This window comes from Nicotiana tabacum, chromosome 14, assembly GCF_000715075.1.
Source record: "Nicotiana tabacum cultivar K326 chromosome 14, ASM71507v2, whole genome shotgun sequence".
NCBI lineage: Eukaryota > Viridiplantae > Streptophyta > Magnoliopsida > Solanales > Solanaceae > Nicotiana > Nicotiana tabacum.
In genome coordinates this window covers 1,926,823-1,952,310 of record NC_134093.1, presented here as the reverse complement: position 1 = coordinate 1,952,310, position 25,488 = coordinate 1,926,823, and the positions used below count along the sequence as shown (strand labels likewise).

General features: G+C 39.0%; 1 protein-coding gene and 1 pseudogene across 1 annotated transcript; one reads left to right on the top strand and one right to left on the bottom strand.

Annotated features, from left to right (window-relative positions):
- Positions 1-25,488, top strand: part of LOC142169181 (bidirectional sugar transporter SWEET1-like) — a 72,861-nt pseudogene that overhangs the window by 24,016 nt on the left and 23,357 nt on the right.
- Positions 14,611-17,025, bottom strand: LOC107764342 (organic cation/carnitine transporter 3). Its single transcript, XM_075230352.1, is given in 2 exon segments — positions 14,611-15,920; positions 16,641-17,025. Coding segments are annotated over 2 exon segments (1,551 nt in total). The 3' UTR covers positions 14,611-14,754.

Sequence of the window (25,488 nt, the reverse complement as noted above, 5' to 3'; positions counted from 1 at the left end):
ATCCTTGTCCAATTGGACAGAGCTGAAATCTAACACACGAGATAGATCACCATAATATTTTCGGAGCATAGACACATGGAACACCGGATGAGCCGCTGATAAACTAGGTGGTAATGCAAGATTGTAGGCTACTTCACCCACCCTTTCAACAATTTCAAAGGGTCCAATATACCTAGGGCTCAACTTGCCCTTCTTTTCGAACCTCATTAAACCTTTCATAAGTGAAACCTAGAGTAATATTCTTTCTCCAACCATGAATGCAATATCACAAACTTTATGGTCGGCATAACTCTTTTGCCTAGACTGAGTTGTGCGAAGTCGATCCTGAATAGTCTTGACCTTATCCAAGGCATCCTGTACCAAATCGGTACCCAACAACCGAGCCTCTCCCGATTCAAACCAGCCAACTGGCGAATGGCATCGCCTTCCGTATAATGCCTCATATGGAGCCATCTGAATGTTCGACAGGTAGCTATTATTATAAGCAAACTTTGCAAGTGGAAAGAACTGATCCCAAGAACCTCCAAAGTCTATAACACAAGCGCGAAGCATATCTTCCAATATCTGAATAGTGCCCTCTGATTGTCCGTCTGTCTGTGGACGAAATGTTGTACTCAACTCAACCCGCGTGCCTAATTCACGTTGTACATCCCTCCAGAAGTGTGAGGTAAATTGCGTATCTTGATCTAAAATAATAGACACGAGCACACCGTGTAGGCGGACAATCTCACAAATGTAAATTTCAGCTAACCGCTCTGAAGAATAGGTAACTGCCACTGGAATGAAATGTGCTGACTTGGTCTACCTGTCCACAATGACCCAAATTGCGTCAAATTTTCTATGAGTCTGTGGGAGCCCAACAACAAAATCCATAGTGATATGCTCCCACTTCCACTCAGGAATTTCTAACTTCTAAAGCAAACCACCAGGTCTATGATGCTCATACTTGACTTGCTGACAACTTAGACACCAAGATACATATGCAACTATATCCTTCTTCATTATCCTCCACCAGTAATGTTGTCGTAAATCTTGATACATTTTGGCGGCTCCTGGATGAATAGAATACCTGGAACTGTGTGCCTCTTCAAGAAGTAATTCACGAAGCCCGTCAACATTAGGCACACAAATATGACCCTGCATTCGCAGAACTCCATCTTCCCCCACAACAACCTGTTTGTCATCATCGTACTGCACCTTGTCCTTAAGGACAAGCAAATGAGGATCATCATATTGATGCTCTCTAATGCACTCATATAAAGAAGATCGAGTGAATGTGCAAGCTAGAACCCGATTGGGTTCCGAAACATCTAACCTCACGAACTAATTAGCCAACGTCTGAATATTTGCAGCTAATGGCCTCTCACCAACCAACATTTATGCAAGACTGCCTATACTCACAACCTTTCTACTTAAAGCATCGACCACCACATTGGCCTTTCCGAGGTGATACAAAATGGTGATATCATAGTCTTTCAACAACTTGAACCATCTTCTCTGCCTCAAATTAAGATATTTTTGTTTGAACAGATACTGAAGGCTACGATGATAATTAAATACCTCACACGAGACACCGTAGAGGTAATGCCTCCAAATCTTTAGCGCATGAACAATGGCTACCAATTCTAAGTCATGAACAGGATAATTCTTCTCGTGAACTTTTAACTACTGCGACACATATGCAATCACCCTGCCATCTTGCATAAATACTGCACCAAGCCCAATGTGATATGCATTATAATATACCGTATACGATCCTGAACCTGTGGGTAATACCAACACTGGCACCGTAGTCAAAGTAGTCTTGAGCTTCTGAAAGCTCAACTCACACTCGTCTGACCATCTGAATGGGACACCTTTCTGGGTTAGTCTGGTCAATGGGCTTGCTATAGATGAAAACCCTTCCACGAACCGACGATAGTAACCTGCTAAACCCAGGAAACTTCGGATCTTCTTAGGGTCCACCTTTATGCCTTCTACCGATACAACATGCCCCCAAAAGGCAATCGAGCTTAACCAAAACTCGCATTTTGAAAATATAGCATATAATTGATTATTTTTCAAAGTCCGAAGCATACTCCGAAGATGCTGCTCATGTTCCTCTCGACTGCTGGAATAAATCAAGATATCATCAATGAATACAACCACAAAAGAATCCAAATAGGGCTTGAACACCCAATTCATCAAATCCATAAATGCTACTGGGGCGTTTGTCAACCCAAATGACATCACTAGGAATTTGTAATGCCCATATCGAGTTCGAAAAGCTGTCTTAGGGACATCAGATGCCCTAATCTTCAACTGATGGTAACCAGACCTCAAATCGATCTTCGAAAATACCTTGGCACCCTGAAGCTGATCAAATAAGTTATCAATTCTTGGCAGCATATATTTGTTTTTGATAGTGGCCTTATTCACCTGCCGATAATCTATACACATCCGCATAAAACCATCGTTCTTCTTTACAAATAATACTGGTGCACCCCAGGGCGAGATACTGGATCTAATGAATCCCTGATCAAGCAAGTCTTATAACTGCTCCTTCAATTCTTTCAACTCCGGCGGGGCCATATGGTATGGTGGGATAGAAATGGGCTGAGTGCCCGGAGCTAAATCAATACAGAAGTCAATATCTCTATCGGGTGGCATCCCCGGCAGATCTGTAAGAAATACTTCTGGAAATTTACGAACAACTGGTACTGAGTCCATGGAAGGAACATCCGCACTTGGATCGCTAATATAAGCCAAATAGGCTAGACACCCTTTCTCGACCATATGCCAAGCTTTCATATAAGAAATAACCCTATTGATAGAATGACCGAGAGTTCCTTTCCACTCTTACCGAGGTAACCCTGGCATGGCTAGGGTCACTTTCTTGGCATGACAATCCAATATAGCATGATAAGGTGACAACCAATCCATACCCAAGATGACATCAAAATCTACCATATCAAGAAGTATAAGATCCACACTAGTCTCAAGAATACCAATAGTAACCACACACGAACGATAGACATGATCTACTACAACAGAGTCTCCCACCGGTGTAGATACACACAGAAGCACTCAGAGAATCACAAGGCACAACCGAATATGAAGCAAAATAGGAGGACACATAGAAATAAGTAGATCCTGGATCAAATAGAACTGAAGCATCTCTATGGAAAACTGGAATAATACCTATGATTACATCAGATGACTCGGCCTCGGGCCTAACTGGAAAAGCATAAAATTGGGGCTGAGCCCCACCACTCTGAACTGCGTCCATGGGACAACCTCTAACTGGCTGGCCTCCACCTCTAACGGTCTGACCTCCACCTCTAATGGCCTGACCTCAACCTCTAATGGCCTGACCTCTACCTCTAATGGCCTGACCTCCACCTCTAGCTGTCTGAGCAGGCGGTGAAATAATCGGTGCTGGTATGATGACATGAGAATCCTGGCGAGATCTGTTACTCGCCAACCTAGGGCAATACCTCCTGATGTGACCAATGTTCCCACACTCATAACACCCATCTTGATACCGTGGCTGCTGAAGTTGAAAATGACCCGAATGGGTCGGATAACCGCTATAGTGACTCTGGAGTGGTGGTGCACTGATAGGAGCTGAATGTGCACTAAATGCTGGCTGCCCAGAGTAAGGCATAATAGAACCGTGACTCCATGAAACACTATGTGATGCCTGGAGCGCTGAATGAAACAGTCTAGGAGGATGACCCCTACCAAAATTACCCCTTCCTCCAGACGAGGCACCACTGAAACCACCAAACTGACTGAGGCCTCTTATCAGACCTCTGCCCTCCCTCTTGTGCAAGAACCATCTTGATCCTTCTCGCGACATTAGCAACCGCCTGAAAGGAAATTTTACTTTTGGTTTCCTTGTCTATCTGAAGCCTGATAGGGTGAGTGAGTCCCTCAATAAACCTCCTCACTCTCTCTCCCTCAGTAGGTAGTAAAAGGAGAGCATGATGGGCTAAATCCACAATACAGGACTCATACTGAGTAGCAGTCGTACTGCCCTGCTGTAAACGCTCAAATTGCTTGCGGTAATCCACTCTCAGTGTGATAGGAAGGAACTTCTCCATAAATAGCTGAGTGAACTGCTCCCAGGTAAGTGCAGGTGATCTAACTGTCTGGTCAATGTATAATCTCTCCACCACCTCTTAGCGGAACCCGTCATCTGAAATACAGCAAAATCAACCCCATTGGTCTCAACCATACCCATGTTCCGTAGCACCTCATGGCAGCGGTCAAGATAATCCTGTGGGTCCTCAGAAGGTGTACCACTGAAGTGAACTGGAAATAGCTTAGTAAACTTATCCAGTCTCAATAAGGCCTCAAAAGACATGGCGGTCCTATCACCGGTCTGCGCCGCAACAGTTGGCTGAACTACCTCAACTGGTGGGGCTACTGGAGCCTGATTCTGGGGAGCCATCTGCTCCAGAGCGGGAGTAGTGGGAGTTTGTGCTCCTCCCCCAGCCTGTGAGATGGCTGGAGCCACTGGAAATGTACCGTTCTGGGCCACGCCCTCCATAAGACTCACCAAACGGACTAGAGCGTCCTAAAGCACTAGAGTAGCTATGAATTCTTCCGGGACCTGAACTGGTCCAACTAGTACAGTATGAACTGGAACCTCCTCGTGAAGATCTGCCTGAGGTTCTACAATAGGTGTTGCTACTCGAGCTCTAGACTGAGCTCTACCTCTGCCTTGGCCTCTAGAACGACCTCGGCCTCGACCTCTACCCCTGGCCATAGTTGCCACCGGGGGTGCTGGTCCCTGTCCATCGGTGGAGGTATTACATGTTCTCACTATCTGCGAGAAAATAATAGTGGAATGGTTCAATCATCAATGATAGAATAAAATCGCATGACAAAAAAAGAAAGGAGTGATATTGTTCCTAAACTTCATAGCCTCTGAGAGATAAGTACAGACGTCTCCGTACCGATCCTTCAGACTCTAATAAGCTTGCTTGTGACTCGTGAGACCTATGTAACCTAGTGCTCTGATACCAACTGTCACGACCCGAAATTCCCACCTTCGGGACCGGGATGACGCCTAATATTTCACTTGCTAGGCAAGCCAACGTTAGAATAATATCGTCACGACCCAAAATCCTAACCTGTCGTAATGGCGCCTATCTCAGTACTAGGCAAGCCGACAACATCAATAACCTATAATTTCCTTTAAATTTGAAAATATAATGTTTAATACATTACCAAAAATCTAGTAAATTCCGATATAACACTCCCAGAACCTGGTATCACTGAGTACATGAGCATCTAATATGAATACAAGTCTGGAAAATACGGTCTATAATAGTCTGAGACCAAATACAGTAAACAATGAGATAGAGAAGGATAGTATGAGTACAACCTGGACCTGTATGAGTACACTCCCAAGGAGACCAGACTAATTACAAGTCTGGATCTGCTCACGAAGTGCAGGGTGTAGTATGAGTACAACCAACTCAGCAAGTAGCAATAGTAACTAAGGAACTGAAGATAATGACGAGCTACACAATTATATTTCACTTCCAGTAATTCCAGCAAAGAATAGACATGCTTTCAAATCAAACAATTTAAGTCAAATCCGTTTTATACAGTTCAAGTTCGTGTAATCCGGATATAAAACCTTTTAGAGTATTTCACTATAATGACAGATAGCAACTAAGTGGAAAAACAAATGAAAAGCAAGTACAGCCTCTCAGGGCAACAATCACTCAACTCGTCACAACAACTCAACCACTCGGCTCTCAGCCCTCAGCACTCACACTCAATGGGTACCCGCGCTCACTGGGGGTATGTACAGACTCCCGAGGGGCTCCTACAACCCAAGCGCCATAATCTGCACGGACAACTCACTTGCTATCATATCCTGCACGGACAACTCACGTGCCATAATATACTTACCTCACCGGCAGGCCTTCGGCCTTACTCAGTCCTCATCCTCTCTAGTCTCTCGGGCTTTCAGGAATCACAAAGATCAGCCCAAACAAAGATAGCATAATGCATCAACAAATATCAATAATGACCGAGGTATGATACGCAAGTAAAATCATGACTGAGCACAAGATAGAAATTAAAAATAATTTACAGTCAAATTTTTTTAACACATAGAGAGCATATAGCAAACAATAAATTATTCAACTATACAGTTTCTACGGGACGGACCAAGACACAATCCTCTCGGTGCACGCCCACACGCTCGTCACCTAGCATGTGCGTCACCTCCAAAATAATCACGTGACACAAAATCCGGGGTTTCATACCCCCAGGACCAGATTTAAAACTGTTACTTACCTCAAGCCGTGCAATTCTTATTCTGCAATGTCCTTTCCTCGTGAATTGGCCTCCAAACGCCTCGAATCTAGCCATAAATAATTTGTTTCAGTCAATAAAATTCATTGGAATTAATTCCATAAGAAAATGCTAATTTTCCATAAAAATTCGAATTTAGCTCAAAAATTGCCCATGGGGCCAAGTTCTCGGAACTCAACAAAAGTTACAAAATCCGAAAGCCCATTCAACCACGAGTCTACCCATACCAATTTTATCAAATTCCGACCTCAACTCGACCCTCAAATCAACAAATCTTATTTCAAAATTTCTAAGTTCAAATCTCCGATTTACACCTCAAAAATATGTAATCTAGTCGAATTATTCGATGATAATTCAATATTATGGAGTAGAAATGATCACAAGGGACTTACCTCAAGTTTTCCTTGAAAATCTACCAAAACTCGCCTCTCCTTAAGCTCTAATTTGTCAAAAATGGCGAATGGGACGAAGTCCCTGGTTTTATAATTCTTCCCAGACAGCTTCAGTTCTGCCTCGATCTTGGCCTTCGATCGAGGTCCTCGATCCTAGGCCTCGATCCTGATCCTTGATTATGGCCCTCGACCCTTGCCTTCGATCATGTCTTCGACCCTGCCTTCGATCATGGCCCTCGACCCTGGGCTCGAGCTGGGATCGATTCTGACAAATTCTGGGCTCTATTTTTGGGCTCTATTCTGGGGAGATGGAATTTGCAGCAGAAGGAAATTGCAACAGCTATTTTAATCTAATTTTTGATCTGTTAACCATCCGAAACTAACCCGAGGCCCTCGGGACCTCAACCAAATATACCAACAAGTCCTAAAACATCATACGAACTTAGTCAAGTCTTCAAATCACATCCAACAACACTAAAAATACGAATCACACGTAGATTCAAGCCTAATGAACTTTGAAACTTTCCATTTCTACAAACAACGCCGAAACCTATCAAATCACGTCCGATTGACCTCAAATTTTGCACACAAGTCATAAATGACATAACAGACCTATTAAAATTTTCAGAATCAGATTTCAACCCCGATATCAAAAAGTCGCCCCCGGTCAAACTTTTTAAAAATTTAACTTTCGGCATTTCAAGCCTAATTCCTCTACGGACCTCCAAAAATTCTTCCGGACACGCTCCTAAGTCCAAAAACACCATACAAAGCTATTGTAATTATCATAATTCGAATCCGAGGTCGTTTACACATAGGTCCATATCCGGGCAACTTTTCTATCTTACAAATTTCAATTATGAGACTAAGTGTCTCATTTAACTCCGAAATAACTAACCCGATAAGTCATAAAATAATTGTAAAGCATAAATTGAGTAGTAAATGGGAGAACGAGGTTATAATATTCAAAACGAACGGCTGTATCGCTACATTCTTCCCCTCTTAAACAAACGTTCATCCTCGAACAGGTTTAGAATAATTCCTGGAGTCTCAAATAAGTGTGGATATTTGCTCTGTATCTCCTGCGCAACCTCCCAAGTAGCTTCTCCGACTGGCTGGCCTCTCCACTATACCATGAGTGATGCTATGCTCTTTGACCTCAACTTTCGAACCTGCTAGTCTAAAATAGCCACCTGCTCCACATCATAAGTCAAATTACTCTCCAGCTGTACTGTACTGAAATCCAGAATGTGAGACGGATCCCTGACATACTTTCAGAGCATGGATACATGGAACACTGGATGAACACCTAAAATACTAGGTGGCAAGGCATGTTCATAAGCCACCTCTCCAATTTTATTAAGTATCTCAAAAGGCCCAATATACCGAGGGTTCAACTTGCCTTTATTCCCGAACCTCAACACACCCTTTATGGGTGAAATCTTGAGCAGAACCTTCTCCCCAACCATGTGAACAACATCACAAACCTTCTTGTCGGCATAACTCTTCTGTCTAGACTGTGCCTTGCGAAGCTGTTCCTGAATTACTTTGACCTTCTCTAAAGCATCCTGAAGCAAGTCAGTACCCAATAGTCTAACCTCACCCGACTCAAACCAACCCACCAGAGATCGACACCATCTCCCATATAAAGCTTCATATGGAGCCATCTGAATGCTTGACTGGTAGCTATTATTTTACGCAAACTCAGCAAGTGGCAGAAATTGATCCCAAGAACCCCCAAAATTAATGACACAAACGCGTAGCATATCCTCCAATACCTGAATAGTGCGCTTGTACTGTCCGTCCGTCTGAAGGTGAAATGTTGTACTCAACTGAACCTGTGTGCCCAATTCTCGCTGCACTTCCCTCCAAAACTGTGAGGTAAACTGCGTACCTCGATATGAAATAATGGACATCGGTACACTGTGTAGGCGAACGATCTCGTGAATATAAATCCCATCCAACCGCTCCGAAGAATAATTAGTACCAACTGGAATAAAATGCGCGGACTTTGTTAGCCGATCTATAATCACCCAAACAACATCAAACTTTCTCAAGGTCCGTGGGAGCCCAACTACGAAGTCCATAGTAATACGCTCCCAGTTTCACTCCGGAATTTCAAGTCTCTGAAGCAATCCTCCTGGCCTATGATGTTCATACTTTACTTGTTGACAATTCAGACACCGAGCTACAAACCCAACTATATCTTTCTTCATTCGCCTCCACTAATAGTGCTGCATTAAATCCTGATACATCTTTGCGGCACCTGGATGAATAGAGTACCGCGAACTATGAGCTTCCCGAAGAATCAGCTTGCGCAAACCATCTACATTAGGCACACATAGCCTGCCCTACATCTGTAATACACCGTCATCTCCAATAGTGACTTCCTTGGCATCACCGTGTTGAACCGTGTCCTTAAGGACAAGCAGATATGGATCATCATACTGGCGCTCTCTGATACGATCATATAAAGAAGTCCGAGAAACCACACATGCCAAAACCCGATTCGGCTCGGAAACATCCAATCTATCAAACTGATTAGCCAAGGCCTAAACATCCAAGGCTAAAGGCCTCTCTGCTACCGGTAAATATGCTAAGCTGCCCAAGCTCTCTGCCTTACGACTCAAGGCATCGGCCACCACATTGGCCTTTCCGGGATAATAGAGAATAGTGATATCATAATCCTTAAGCAACTCCAACCACCTTCGCTACCGCAAGTTACGATCCTTCTGTTTAAACAAATGTTGTAGACTCCGATGATCGGTATATACCTCACACTGGACACCGTACAAGTAATGCCGCTAAATTTCAAGGCATGAACAATAGATGCTAACTCAAAATCGTGGACTAGATAATTCTTCTCATGTCCTTTAACTGTCTGGACGCATAGGCGATCACCCTACCGTCAAGCATCAGCACTACGCTGAGACCAATACGCGATGCGTCACAATACACAGTATAAGACTCTGAACTTGTAGTCAACACCAATACTGGAGCTGTAGTCAAAGCTGTTTTGAGCTTCTAAAAGCTCAATTCACATTCATCCGAACACTTGAACAGAGCACCTTTATGGGTCAATTTAGTCATAGGCGATGCAATAGATGAGAAACCTTCCACGAAACGATGATAATAATCGGCCAAGCCGAGAAAACTCCTAATCTCACTAACTGAGGATGGTCTGGGCCAATTCTGAAATGCCTCTATTTTCTTTGGATCCACCTTAATTCCTTCACTAGACACTATATGTCCCAAGAATGCCACCGAACTAAGCCAAAACTAACACTTAGAGAATTTGGCATAAAGTTTCTCCTCTCTCAGCCTCTGTAATACAATACCCAAGTGTTGTGCATGCTCCTCCTGGATACGTGAGTACACCAGAATATCATCAATAAATACTACGACAAATAAATCATGATATGGCTGGAACACACTATTCATCAAATGCATAAATGTTGTTGGGGCATTGGTTAGCCCAAAAGACATCACAAGAAATTCGTAGTGGCCATAACGAGTTCTGAATGCCATCTTTAGAATATCCGAATCCTGAATTTTCAACTGGTGATACCTAGATCTCAAATCAATTTTGGAGAACACCCTCGCTCCTTGAAGCTGGTCGAATAAGTCATCAATACGCGACAATGGATATTTATTCTTGATTGTAACTTTGTTCAACTGCCTATAATCAATGCACATCCGCATAGTAACATCTTTCTTTTTGACAAACAGAACTGGTGCACCCCAAGGTAACCCACTAGGCTTAATAAACCCCTTTTCAAGGAGTTCCTGAAGTTGCTCTTTCAATTCTTTTAATTCGGCCGGTGCCATACGACATGGAGGAATATAAATGGGCTGAGTTCCCTACAGCAAGTCAATACTGAAATCAATATTCCTATCGGGTGGCATACCCGGCAGGTCTGCAGGAAATACATCCAAAAAGTCTCGCACGACCGATACTGAATCATTAATAGGAGTATCAGCATCAACATCTCTCACAAAGGCCAAATATGATAGACATCCCTTTCCAACCATACGTTAGGCCTTCAAATAAGAAATTACCCTACTACGGACAAAATCTATAGAACCTCTCCATTCAACCTTTGGCAACCCCGGCATCGTCAACGTCATGATTTTTATGTGACAATACAGAATAGAATGACATGAAGACAACCAATCCATACCCAGGATTACATCGAAATCAACCATACCGAGTAATAAGAGATCAACTCTAGTCGCCAGTTCCCCAATACCTACCACACACGACCGATATACACGGTCCATAGCAATAATATCGTCCACCGGTGTTGATACACAAACCGGTGAAACTAAGGTCTCATAGGGCATATCCAGATAATAAGCAAAATATGATGATACATATGAATAAGTGGAACCAGGGTCAAATAATATAGAAGCCTCTCTGTGGCACACTGAAACAATACATGTGATCACTGCGTCTGAGGCAACAACATCTGGCATATCAGGAAAATCATAGAATCAAGCTTGACCGCCACCTGATCGGCCTCCCCCTCTTGGGCGACCCCTAGCTGCCTGACCTCCACCCCGAGATGGCTAGGGGGTGGTGTAACTACTGGTGCTGGTGTCGTTGGTCAAGAACACTGCTGTGGAGCCCTACTCAACAACCTAGGACAATCTCTCTTGAAATGACCCAATTCTCCGCACTCGAAACAACCCCTCCTCTGACGGAACTGGTGCTCCTGATAACCCGAAGAATTACCTGTAAAAGCCTGAGCAAACGAGGCATGATGAGAACTCTGCGCTAGTGGTGCACTGAATGAAGATTGGCCTGAGTGAGCATTATAAGAACCGTGGCTAGCTAATGCACCACGATGAGCTGGATGACCCGCCTGAGCGTGTCTGTAAGAATGGCCCCTACCACGGTAAAACTAACCCCCCTAAAGGAACGCCGCTGAAATCACTGAAACCACGAGGCCTCTTAGCCTCCCTCTCAACCCGCTCCTGGCTGTGAACTATCTTAATCTGACGAGAAATCTCAACAACCTAGTCGAAAGTAGCACCAGACACTCTCTCTCTAGTCATGAGTAATCGTAGCTGAAAAGTGAGGCCATCTATGAACCTCCTGATTCTTTCTTTGTCTGTAGGAATCAACCAGATAGCATGATGGGCCAATTCTGAAAATCACATCTCATATTGTGTCATGAACACATCACCCTGACGAAGCTGCTCAAACTGCCTACGCAGCTCCTCTCTACGGGACTGAGACACAAACTTCCTCCAGGAATAGACCGGAGAACTGTTGCCAAGTAAATTGTGTTGCACCGACCGGCCTACACCTATCGTAAGACTCCCACCATCTGAAGACAGCCCTAGAAAACTAAAAAGTAGTGAATGAGACCCCACTAGTCTCCAGAATACCCGCTGTCCGAAGCATCCGCTGACACTTATCCAGAAAACCCTAGGCATCCTCTGACTCAGCACCGCTAAAAGATGAAGGTTGAAGCCTCTCAAAGCTCTTAAGTCTCCTCTACTCATTATCTGCCATAACAGGAATTACCGGGGTCTGAGCAACTGCAGCCGGTTGGGCTGGAGTGCCCTCGGTATCTGAAGTCCTTGTACTACGTGGTCTAGAGTATGGGCAATAGGGTATGAGTACCTCCCCCGGCCTGAGAAGTGGCAGGTGCGGCTTGAGTCGAAACCACCAGAGAAAGACCAGTGCGGGCTGCCAATATCTGGGCCAAAGTCTCTTGAAGACTTGGAATCTCAATGGGCACAGCTGGTGCCTGAGCTAATCCTGTCAGCTCAGCTATATCCGAAATCTGCTCCTGAGCTGGAGTAACTGGTGGTACTACAGGTGCTAGACCAATTGTGGTACGAGCTACACCTCGACCTCTACCTCGGCCTCGGCCTCTACCACATCCCCGACCTCTCGCGGCCCTAACTGGTAGCTAACCGTCCGATCCGGTAAGATGTGTCCTCACCATCTGTGGGAGAATAGAATAGCAGAAATTTAGTTTTCAGAATCAACAAATTCACACGACAGAATACAAGAAAGTCAAATTTTCCTAAGGGTTGATTAGCCTCTCGAAGATAAGTACAGACATCTTCATACCGATCCGAAACACTCCACTAAACCTGCTCATAACTCGTGAGACTTATGTAACCTAGGCTCTGATACCAACATGTCATGACCCAAAATCCTAACCTGTCGAGATGGTGCCTATCTCAGTACTAGGCAAGCCAACAACATCAATAACCCACGATTTTCTTTAAATTTGAAAACATAATGTTTAATACAATACCAAAAAACTATCAAATTCTGATATAACACTCCCAAAACCTGGTGTCACTGAGTACATGAGCATCTAAGATGAATACAAGTCTAGAAAATACGGTCTATAATAGTCTGAGACCAAATACAGTAAAGAAGGAGATAGAGAAGGAGAAATAAGGTCTGCGAAACATGGCAGCTACTGAAAATCTCCTGAAAATCAATTGCGCGAAATGATCAACACCTGTTATGTCCGGGAACTCCTGGATCTGTACACGAAGTGCAGGGTGTAGTATGAGTACAACCAACTCATCAAGTAACAATAGTAACTAAGGAACTGAAGATAATGGCGAGCTACCCAGTTATAGTTCACTTCCAGTAATTCCAGCAAAGAATAGACATGCTTTCAAATCCAACAGTTTAAGTCAAACCAGTTTTATACAGTTCAAGTTCGTGTAATACGGATATCAAAATCTTTCAGAGTATTTCACAACAATGACAGATAGCTCTCAGGGCAACAAGTTCGTGTAATAAATGAAAAGCAAGTACAACCTCTCAGGGCAACAATCACTCAACTCGTCACAACAGCTCAACCACTCAGCTCTCAGCCCTCAACACTCACACTCAATGGGTACCCGCGCTCACTAGGGGTGTGTACAGACTCCGGAGGGGTTCCTACAGCCCAAGCGCCATAATCTGCACGGACAACTCACATGCTATAATATCCTGCACAGACAACTCACGTTCCATAATATCCTTACCTCACCGACAGGCCCTCAACCTTACTCAGTCCTCAACCTCTCTAGTCTCTCGGGCTCTCAGGAATCACAAAGATAATCCTGAACAAAAATAACATAATGCATCAACAAATATCAAGAAAGATTGAGGTATTATACGTAAGTAAAATCATGATTGGGCACAATATAGCAATTAGCAAATAATTCAATAAGTACGTGACCTCTGTGGGTCCCAACAATACTATCACATAGCCTATGTTGTATTCATTGTCATTTGCACTTAGAATAGCAAATCCTCAAAGTGACATTTTCCAATTAGAAAAAATGTTACCAATGAAGCTGGCAATTCGGACAACGCCTTTAATGTGTTGGTTAAGTAGATATTAATAAAAGCTAAATTTTCAACAGCTAATGCTATACCATAACAATGCCAAAACCAACACACATTACCATAATTAATCGGTGAAAAGCCCAATTTTTTCCCACTAACATCTTGATAGCTGATCGAGCACAAAGTTTAAGAAAGAAAGAGTTTCAAAACTTGTAGTCTTAATTTTTAAACATGTCATGATATTTTTATGACTATAAAATTATATCATTAATAATAAAATAAGAAGTTTAAGTTAGATTATTTCTAAGTATAAAAAGATCATATCATTCTTTTTAGAATAGACAAAAAGAAGAGTGTGTCATGGTGAAGACATAATAATCAAGTAATAAAAGCTTGGTCTCTCTAAAAGCTTTGAGCTTTAGATGAGATGGGCGTAAGATAAAATCAACATGATATTAAACTAGACAGAGGTCTTAGGTTCGAGTGAGATCGCCACCCATTATTAAAGAGAATTTTCAAGTGTTAATTTGTCCATGAAAAAGAATCAGGTTCGCACGTAAGGGAGACATAATGAGTTATTTTGCCGCATATTCGAGATAGAATGATCTTTTGCAGTCAGATGTGAATACTTGTCAAAAAATAAAATAAAAGGAAAAACAGTTATTCAATAATGCTTAGGACTTAAATTTATTCTTGTTGTGCTTTATAACTGTCGAAAAACTATAATCATCAACAGACAAATGTTCTTTCCTTGTCCTCCTCTTCATCCATGGTATCACTAAGTGTTCTGCCATTTGTCTCTGGTAAACACACAACAAAACAACCACATATTACTATGCTCAAACCAAACACACCAAAAGAATACCATTTGTTGTTCCTTCCAATTGCTATGAGCATTGGACTGAAGGCTCCGCCGAGAACCATCGCTTGCCTCACCATTGCCACAGCCGAGTTCCTCACACACGTCGGAAAAAGTTCCAACGTGTAGATCAATAGAATGCTAAACGCTGTACACGCGCTAAAATATGAAATCAATTCAATCACTATTTGCAATTCTTTGAATTTTCCTCCCTCAAATATAACACAACCTATGCTACAAATTCCACTTAGCATAGCAAATCCTAGTAGTGAACCTTTCCTACTAAGTTTCCCAATAAGGAAAAGAATCAAGATGGAAGATGGCAATTCAGATAATGCATTCAATGTAATGCTTAAGTAGAGATTGAAATTTAAACTTCCAACACCTAATGGCATACCATAGTAAGTCATACCAATACCAAATCCAACACACATCACTGTTACTAGTCGACGAAAAGACCAATTTCTTTCCACCAACATCCTGATAGCTGAATATAGATCAACTGTGTTGTTGTTGAGTACTTTTTGATTTTCAAATTCAATGAACGATCCGAAGAAACTCAAGGTTAAACTGCTTCTTGTTGTTGGAGGTGCAATGCTTTTCAAAGTTTGGACAAATCCCTCTTTGTTTCCTCTGATATAAAGCCATCTAGGAGATTCAGGTACTATAAAATAGACGAAGAATGAGTATAAAATTGTAGGTAAACAAGTCCAAAGGTAAAGAATTCTCCATGTAGAACCTCTGTTTATAAATGCCAAAGTTGGTAATGAAATAAATCCCATAGTGAAACAGAGGAAGCCAATGATTCCAACTTGGCCTCGCCATTGTCTTCCCACGAGCTCTGTGGACAAGACAAGTGCGCAAGTGCCAATTGTAGCTCTTCCAAATCCAGAAAGAAACCTCAAGAATGAATACATCCAAATATTGATGGAAAAAGCAGTGATTGATCCAGTAATGGACATGAGAAGACATGACAAAACCAACATGTTTTTTCGTCCAAGTGACGAGTCAGCTAAGGTGGAGAGAAGGAAACCTCCTGTAAGCAAAGACGGACCTAAGAGTTAGGAGCAGTGGCAAAGCCAGAAAATTCAATAAAGGTGTTTAAATTTTGAATGAGCTGTGCAAGGGTATTCAAAGTTTGGGTTTTAATCAATAACAAGTAATATTTTACCCTATATATAGTATAATTTTTCGGCGAAGAGTGTTCAATCGACCACTCTTGGATATACATAGCTTCGCCCCTGGTTAGGAGTGACAGAACTTCTTGAAGAGTAGTATACATATTACTCCATCTGTTTCATTTTAAGTGAATATACTTGGTTGAACATAGTATTTAAGAAAGAAAGTAGTTTGAAACTTATAGTTTAAATATATCATAAAATTTATGTGGTTATAATATCATATCACTAAGAGTAAATGGAAAAATATACTCCCTCTCTTCCCAATTTATGCGGCATTATTACTAGTATTTGGAAGTCCAAAAAGTTCTTGATTGACCACTTTTTCTTATATATTTAATTACTTATAGAACTCCATTTTTAATGAACTTTTAAAATATATAAAATATCATTTCCAATTTTTTTATATCCAAATTCATACCAAAATTAAGTATTTTAATCCTCGTACTCCGAACCTTGCTACCTGAAACAGATGAAGTATCATTCTTCTAAGACAAAAATTAGTAAAGTTAAATAAAATTTCCGAAAAACTCAAAACTTCGAATCTATTAAATTTAAATGAAGGATCTGTCTCGTACCTATAAGACATCCCATGAAGAAGGAAGAAGCAGGAAGGCCGGCGATAACCGAGCCACGACATTGTAAAGACCACTCTGAAACAACTGAAATATGGGCTGGTAAATCCCATGCCTATGCATCCTTTGGAAGATTACAAAAATTGTTGTCAATGGAGGAAGAAGAATTGCAGGAAATGCAATGCCAAGATGGTTGTGCATCAGTAAAAACACTGATAAATGTTTGTTGAGCATAAAAAAACCAAGCAAGAGAGACAAGTATGGCTTGCAAAAATTGAGCCCATCCAAATTCACCTATGCAACTTTCTATTGTTTCATCAAGAGATGATCCTGCTTTTCTCTTCAATTTTCTATTATCACTTAGAAATGGTTCTGTTTTATCAGCCATTTGATGAAAGTATAATACATAGAATGTGTCTATATGTAATTATATATACAAAAAAGGACAAGCTTGGGTTTGCAAAATCTTTAGGACAGGTATGAAAGAGTCAGATGTTGACATAACAAAGAACCTACGAGAAGTCGAAATTTTGACTAGACAGCGATTATTTGCAGTCCTACTACGAACTGAGTAGGAAATGACTAGGAGCTGATGTATCTCTGACAAAGGAGGAGATCCAACATTGAAGCCGATACGCGAGTTGGACTGGTTTGTTTATGTTTTTACTTTTTTACTTTTTTGGGTTATGGCCACAATAAAAAAATTCATATTTTTTCGAAAATTTTTACTTTTTTCCGTAATCAGTGTTTAGCATCAAAATTTCAAATTTCGCTTGAAATTGAATTTCAGAATTTTTGAAAATTTGAAAAACTCTAAAAAGCTATTTTTTTTAAATTTTCACTTCAAATTAATTATAAAAATTCAAAAACAGTTCCAAATTATATTCATATTAAAACAACACTTTAATTTTCAAATACCATTTTCACTTGGAATATTTTTATTTTCCGGAATTTCAAAATTCTTATGTCCAAAACGCCACTTATATTTTTATACTCTTTGGTTAAAATTAATTATCAAATCGAATCCTAAAATTTTGGTTTTTGGCTTTCCAATTTCAGTAATTTGGTTCAGTTTTGGATTTAAGAACATTGATAATTCAGTTTTTGGTTAGACTGTTCAATTTTCACAAACAATTATTGAATAAATTAAACACAAATAACCGATAGATATATATATATATATATATATATATATATATATATATATATCTTTTTTTGTATGTTAAAAATAATAAATTTTTATATTTGTAAATAATTTAATTTGAAACTTCTCAATTTAATGATATGATTTAACAACCTTGCAAATGTATAAGGGGGTTGTAGGAGTGTCAATGGTTCGATTCGGTCGGTTATTTTGCAAAATTTGTATCATACCAATTTTTCGGTTATTCTATTATATGTAACCAAAATTAGATATTTTAAAACCGTCCCAATCATATCGGTTTCTCTTTAATATCGGTATGGTTCGGTTAATTTTCGATATTATTTTTAAATATCATGTAAAAGTCACTAGTAGAAGTAGAATGCAATAACATACGTATTTTTATAGGACTTAGCAAAACTCTCTAGGCATTTTTACATTTTAAAGGGTGATGAATTAAGAAAATATGAAAGATGGCTAGAGTATAGATCCATCAACTATTCTATAACAGCGTAAAAGAAACTAAGCAAATTAATATTAAAAAAATATAAATCACACGAGTGGAAAGATATTATCAAAGCTGGGACTAGGACTCAAGAATAAAATCTATAAAAGATTAAATATTCAAAAAGATAAATCTAAATCATACGAAAAGAAATATATTTAATACATTGTAGTTTGCTACTCATAATGGCTACAATACCCTGTGTCTTGCTAGTGAATATGCTGAAAATAATTTAGTTCAATAGGAGTAGCATAATAGGTTTGGAAATTAGGATTTTGAGTTTAATTGCTTATTGGCTTGTAACTGTTTTCATAATTCCAAGACCCAAGAAAAAATTTAATGCTTTATTATTTTTAAACTTAATATATAAATATATTTTTCACATATAAATTTATTCGGTACGGTTAGTATTTTTTCGGTTTATTTTCATAAAATAAAAAACCTACCCTAATTATCGGTACAGTTATAGATTTATATAAAAATCTACGGTTTTATTAAAAGAAACCTAAATATCAATTCGGTAGGTTTAGTCGATTTTTAAATATCCATTAACATCCCTAGGGGTTGTCCGTGGTGCAGAGGTGAGGGTAGTTTTGTTGATACATTTATCTTGAGAATCATTTTTTTATTTTTTAATTTCAAAGGGATTTGGCCTCAAGCTCAGGGGCAAATTATGTATCCTGCCTTTAGCACTTGAAAATAACTTGATGCATTATTTTCCTTCAACTCTTTTAGCGAAAAAAGGCCTGGTGCACTAAGCTCCCATTATGCGTAGGGTTCGGGGAAGGGCCAGACCACAAGGGTCTATCGTACACAGCCTTACCCTACATTTCTGTAAGAGGCTATTTCTACGGCTCAAATCCATGACCTCTTGATCACATGACAACAACTTTACCAGTTACGCCAAGACTCCCATTCTAAACTCTTTTAGCGAAATATGGGAAAAGAAAAGGAAGAAAAATTCATGGATCGACTTGTTATCTTCACCTCATAAGAACTACGAGATCACCCTAAAGACTAAATCATGTTTCATTCAATTAAATAATCGTCCAAAATCTAAATTAGAGCAATATGGCTATATCCCCTACCAATTAAATTTCCTAGAGTGTTATCGACATATGAAGGTGGCTTATAGCTTGACCACGCTTCTAGAATCAACTTATTTCAGAAGTACCTTGGGAGAAACAATTTGTGTTTGGTTAATCTATGTATCTATCTATATTTATATTATTATAAAAGTATGAATACAATGTCGGTTTACAAAAATAACTTTATAATATTAAGCATAATAACTCATAATAAAAAGACATAACCGGAATTCTAGATATTAGCCTTATAATCCTATTAGTTTTAGAACATAATACTACACGTTAGGAATCCTACATGATTACCTTTAGGAATCCTATTAATATAATTACTTTCCGGCTGTCTAATTCATATAAAATTGAACAAGTAAATATATTTAGTCATGTAATCCTATTACTTTTAGGATATACTTCTTAGAAATTCCTATTATTAATTTAATTTGAAAACGTATTATAATGTCCTATTACTAATTTAATTTGAGAATGTATTATATTTTCCAAATTCATTTAGAAAAAGGAGAGTCTATATTATTATAAAAGTATAAATACAATATTAATATACTAGAATAGCCCAAAAATATTAAATGGGAGAACTCATAGGGAAAGAGCATAACTGCAATAACTTATTTTTTGGACTACAATACCTTCTATGCTAATTTTTAATATTTAATATTTTAAAATTAATAAAAAAATTCTATTAAATTCTTATTAACAATATGTAGAAAGGTTTAATTATAAAATTAATTTCATCAGAACCCTTCATATTGGCAAATACGTTACCACTCCACAATGTCCAACAAAAAAAAAGTAATTTCAAATGGACTGCATAAAGAGTTGACATTGAGAAAAAAAGATACGCCCACAATAATATATTTTTATATTATATTTGAACTATTTTCCTACTCAAATAATATTTTCTTATTAAATTTTTGTGTCATATTTAAAAATACCCAATTATTAAACTGCAACTAAGAAAATATTTAAGAATATAAATGTGTGAGAAAGAGAGAAAAAAATGGTTGGTAAAAGTCAATACCACTAATGATTCTACAGACATAAAGATCTAAAAGTGAAATGTCATATCAATCTTTTACTCTTTGAAAATAAAATTTATGGTGGATAAAATTATAATTAAGACTAAATATTTAAAACAAGAGATGAACTAATATTAAGATCTAAATCAACATAGAATAAATTATTTTTTATATTAAAATTAAATAATTAAAAATTTTAATTAATTATTTAGCAAGAGAACCAATTCAATTATTTTTTTAAATTTATCACATGAATAAAATTCTTATTCAAGTTAAAAAAAAATCTTATGGTACATAAATTTATTCCATAAAAAGAGCGTTAGAACATAAAGTAAAATGGTTAATATATTATTAAGAATCAAAATGCTATACAAGTTGTCTGAGAAAGTACAATCAAAGCTAAATATTAAACAAGAATAAGCTTTCAAGACTATATTATAAAGAGCCGACTCTACTATTGTAACGACCTGGCCGGTCGTTTTGAGAATTTAAGTCTCGTTCGGCGGCATAAGCCCTGAGCAGCTTCATATTATGTGTATTGACTTGCGTGCGTGATTGAATTCGGTTACCGAATATTTCTGAGTGATTTGGGACACTTAGTCCCTAAAACGGAAGCTTAAGTCTTAGGATTTTGACCATAATCGGAACTATGTAAAGACGACTCCGAAATGGAGTTTCGTCGGTTCCATTAACTCTGTTGGGTGATTTTGGACTTAGAAGCATGTCCGGACTGTAAATCTGAGGTCTGTAGCTGATTTAGGCTTGAAATGGCGAAAGTCGAATTTTTGGAGATTTGGACCGGAAGTGGACTTTTTGATATCGGGGTCGGAATACGATTCCGAGAGTTGAACAACTCCGTTATATTATTTGGGACTTGCCTGCAAAATTTGACGTCATTCTGGGTTGATTTGATAGGTTTCAGCACGGGTTTTAGAAGTTGAAAGATTAGAAAATTTATAAGTTCGATTCATGGTGCGATTCGTAGTTTCGACATTGTTTGATATGATTTGAGACCTCGAGCGGGTCCGTGTTAGGGTATAGAACTTGTTGGTATGTTTGGACGGGGTCCCGAGGGCCCCGAGTATTTTTCGGACGAGTTGCAGATGATTTTCATGGTTTTGGGGAGGTCTGAGTTCTGGTGTAATCGCACCTGCAGACCTTGGTCGCAGGTGCGAAGATGAAGGCACAGGTGCGAGAAGAGCTGGGCTTGGCAGCCTCCGCAAATGCGGAGAATTTGTGCGTATCAATGGCTCCACAGAAGCGGATTTGGCGTGCACAAGCGCAGGTGCGGTTTGGACGTGCGCACCTGCGGTCGCGCAAATACGGCTAATTATGTCGCAGGTGCGGTCATGCCTGGGCAGAAAAGAGAAATTCGAGGGTTTGATTTCATTCTTTGTTTTTGGACTTGAGAGCTCGGAATTTGGCGATTTTTCGAGGGATTTTCAGAGGAAGCGTTGGGGTAATGATTCCTAACTCATTTTTGGTTGTATTCCATTATTCTACAGTTGTTTTCTATATTTAGTTTCGGATTTTTGGGTTTGAAATTGGGAAAAATTGGAAGAACTTCTTCAATAAAGATTTCAAGTTTTGAAAGGGGATTTATGGTCGGATTTGAGTAATTCTTATATGGTTGGACTCGTGAGTGAATAGGTGTTCATATTTTGTGATTTTTACCCGATTCCGAGACGTGGGCCCGGGTCGACTTTTTAGGGCAAATTTCGGAATTTTTATTAAAATATTGATTTCATTAATTAGACGAGTCTATTATCGTTGTATTCATGATATGCAATTGTGTTTGGTTAGATTTGGACCATTCGGAGTCGGATAATTGAGGAAAAGACATTCTTACGGACCGTTTGAGCTTGGTTCGAGGTAAGTATCTTGCCTAACCTTATGTGGGGAATTTTTTCCTTAGGATTTGAGTCTTCTATGTTGACTGTAGTCCATGCACGCGAGGTGACGAGTGCGTGCTCAGACTTATTTGTGAAAAGTTGGCCTTTTAGGATTCTTGGGTCCTTATATTCACTGAGTATGAAGTTGTTCTTGATATGATTAAGTTTCTATTTACTAGTTTCACCTTTACGTGCTTTAATTAGAATTAATTACTTTCAGTATTCACTCTTATTGCTTATTTGACTCTTAATTTGACTTAACTGAAGATTTTACCTCCCCTATTGTCATGCTATCTTTTCATAACTGCCTATCTTTATTTGAAATTATTATTATTATCTCTTCTTGTAATTTGTTCAGTCTTAATTGAGGTTATGATTATCTTTCCGCTGCTTATCCTTAATTAAATTGATGAATATCCTTAGTAATTCCTCAATCTTAAAAGAAGTTTTAGATATCTTATATCTTAGTCGACTTGTTTTATTTGGAATTATTTGACTCATGTTAGTTTCCCTGTTGTTGAAATGTATATTGTGGGATCGTTGCTACACATTAGTTTTTCCCTTTGTTGAGCTGTTCTCTTTACGCCTAGCATTCTTTACTATGATTATTCCTTGTGAATTGGTTCTACCGTTTCTTCGTGAATTAAAGTTCTTGAGTTGATTTACTTGTCGTACCTTGTATTATTGTCATTGTTGTTATGGTACTTTTTGTGGTGATGCACGAGGTTTCTGCCGTGCGGTTGTTATTATTGTGATGCACGAGGTTTCTGCCGTGCTATTATTACCATTGATATTTGCACATGCGACGTGACAAAGTGGGATATATATATATATATGGATTGCGCATGTGGAAGACAAGGTGGGAACATTATTATGCAAGTGTGGCGAGACAAGGCGGGCATTTATGTTACTATTGCACACGTGGCGAGACAAGGTGGGCTGTGTTAGGGATTGATTTGTGATGATTTGTGATGGCCTAGGGGCATTCTTGTTGTTGATATTTGTGTAGTGGTACACTTACCTGTGTGAGCTTTATCTTGTGAAAGTTGTGAGAAAAATATTCTACGTGATGTCCGTTCTTTTTTTTTTCTTATGCTTATTTGCTGGTATGGACTATGTTAGGACACTTGCACAAGTATACACGCAGTTAGCATTCTTATCAGATAAGAGGTGTTATTGATATTGTTGAGCATATATGCTCACCCTTGTTTACTTGCCTTCTATGTGAGAATGGCTCTATTGGCACGTGAGTCGTCAGTGCGGTTATGAGGTGTTATGATGGCATAGAATGCAAAGGGTTAGAGTTCAGGTATTGGGACCCGTGGGTTTTGATTTGTCTGAGGTTCGGTACCTCGTGGAGTCGTTGACTAAAACCTGATATAAAAGCGGTTGTAGTTGCTGAGTTATTACTTGTCCTTGCTGTATTTGTGATTCCGGATTTAGGTTGTGTTCCATTCACCTTTCTGTGTCATTTTCATGATATTCCGCTGATAGTTGTTGTTTCCTTCCTTATTACCATTACTGTACCGTGAGCCATATTGCATAGTCTTTATGTAGACATCATACTTCTGTTATTCATGTACTTATATCTATTCAGTTTATTAGACCAGTGGGTGTCTTGACTGTTCCTCGCCACTACTCCACCGAGGTTAGTTTTGATACTTACTGGGCACCGCTGTGGTGTGCTCATGCTACTCTTCTGCACATTTTTGTACAGATCCAGTTACTTGTTCGTTAGCTAGCTGTGTGGATTGTTGTTGTGGAGACTCAAGGTAAACCTGCTGCTGTGTTCGCAGGCTTCAGAGTCACCTTCAAGTTTTCGTTTTGCACTGTTCATTCCTGTTTTTGGACAGTTGTATTTAGAGGCTTTCTAGTAAACACTTTGTAGAGCTTATGACTTGTACTACCGGTTTTGGAAATTGTAAGAGATTCTATTTAAGTAATATTGTTGTTTTAATTATTGTTTGGCTTACGTAGTCCCTAAGACTAGGTGCCATCACGATACCCAAACGGAGGGAAAATTCGGTCGTGACAGCTATAACGAGATTATTCTTTGTAGATGCATCCGGCGGAATCGAAATAATATTTCTATGTCATGCATTACTTAAAAATATCATATCAAGAAGCATGGCACTGTTAGCAATAATAGCAAGTGGTGTACCACCAATGATTTTATTGTGAGGCCACCCACTTTAGATTTGATATACCTCTTCAAACAACTTAAATAACCATCACAAATATATCAAAGCAGAGCAATAGTGCTAAATTTATAAGGAAATCAAAATTGATAATATGGGATGAAGCACTTATGGCTAAGTGGCAAACGAAGTTCTAGAGATATATTGGATATTAATCAACCGTTTGGTAAAAAATTAATGGTTTGGGAGGTAATTTATGTCAAGTACTACCAGTAGTTCCAAAATCGACAAAAGCGGAGACTGTAAAAGGCAGCTTGCCAAAGTTATACTTCTAGCCTCAAATGAAAAAGATTCAACTGACAAAAAATATAAAGTAAGAACAGATCCAGTATTCAGTGTCTTCTTGCTTTGTGTCGGAAACAAATAAGAGCATTCAATAAAAGATGATTTGGTTCTTCCTGAATACTTGGTTATCAATCCCAATGGCAATAGTAGTGCATTTAATAAGAGAAATATTTCTATCATTAGATTAAAACGCAATTTGTGCAAATCGCATAATAGAATTAAAAAGACATCTTAGCTAGCAGAAATGAATATGTTGATCAACTAAATAAAAGGTTGATTGCAAAATGTTATAATAAGAACAAAATATTTTCCTGTTTTTGACTCGGCGGAAAATAATACCAATAATTACTACCAAGAAGAATATTTAAATACTTTAATACCAAACGGCCTTCTACCATAGATGTTTATTGTCAAGTTTATTATTTCTTATGTATGTTAGTGTCACCGTATATATAATAGACTAAGTTGATCTTCCATTGTATATAGGTTGATTTTGAAGAAAACTATGCCCGTCATGCTACTGAAAAACTTAGATACGCCAAATAACTTATGTAATATCACACAGATAGTATATAGAAGTTTTGACAATAACGTCATACATGCAAAAATTATGATACTGGTCAATATGCTTCTAAGTATATTCTTATCCCTGAATTCAACTTTCGTCTTCCGAAACTAAGGAATATCCTTTTAAATTTGTGTGAAAATATT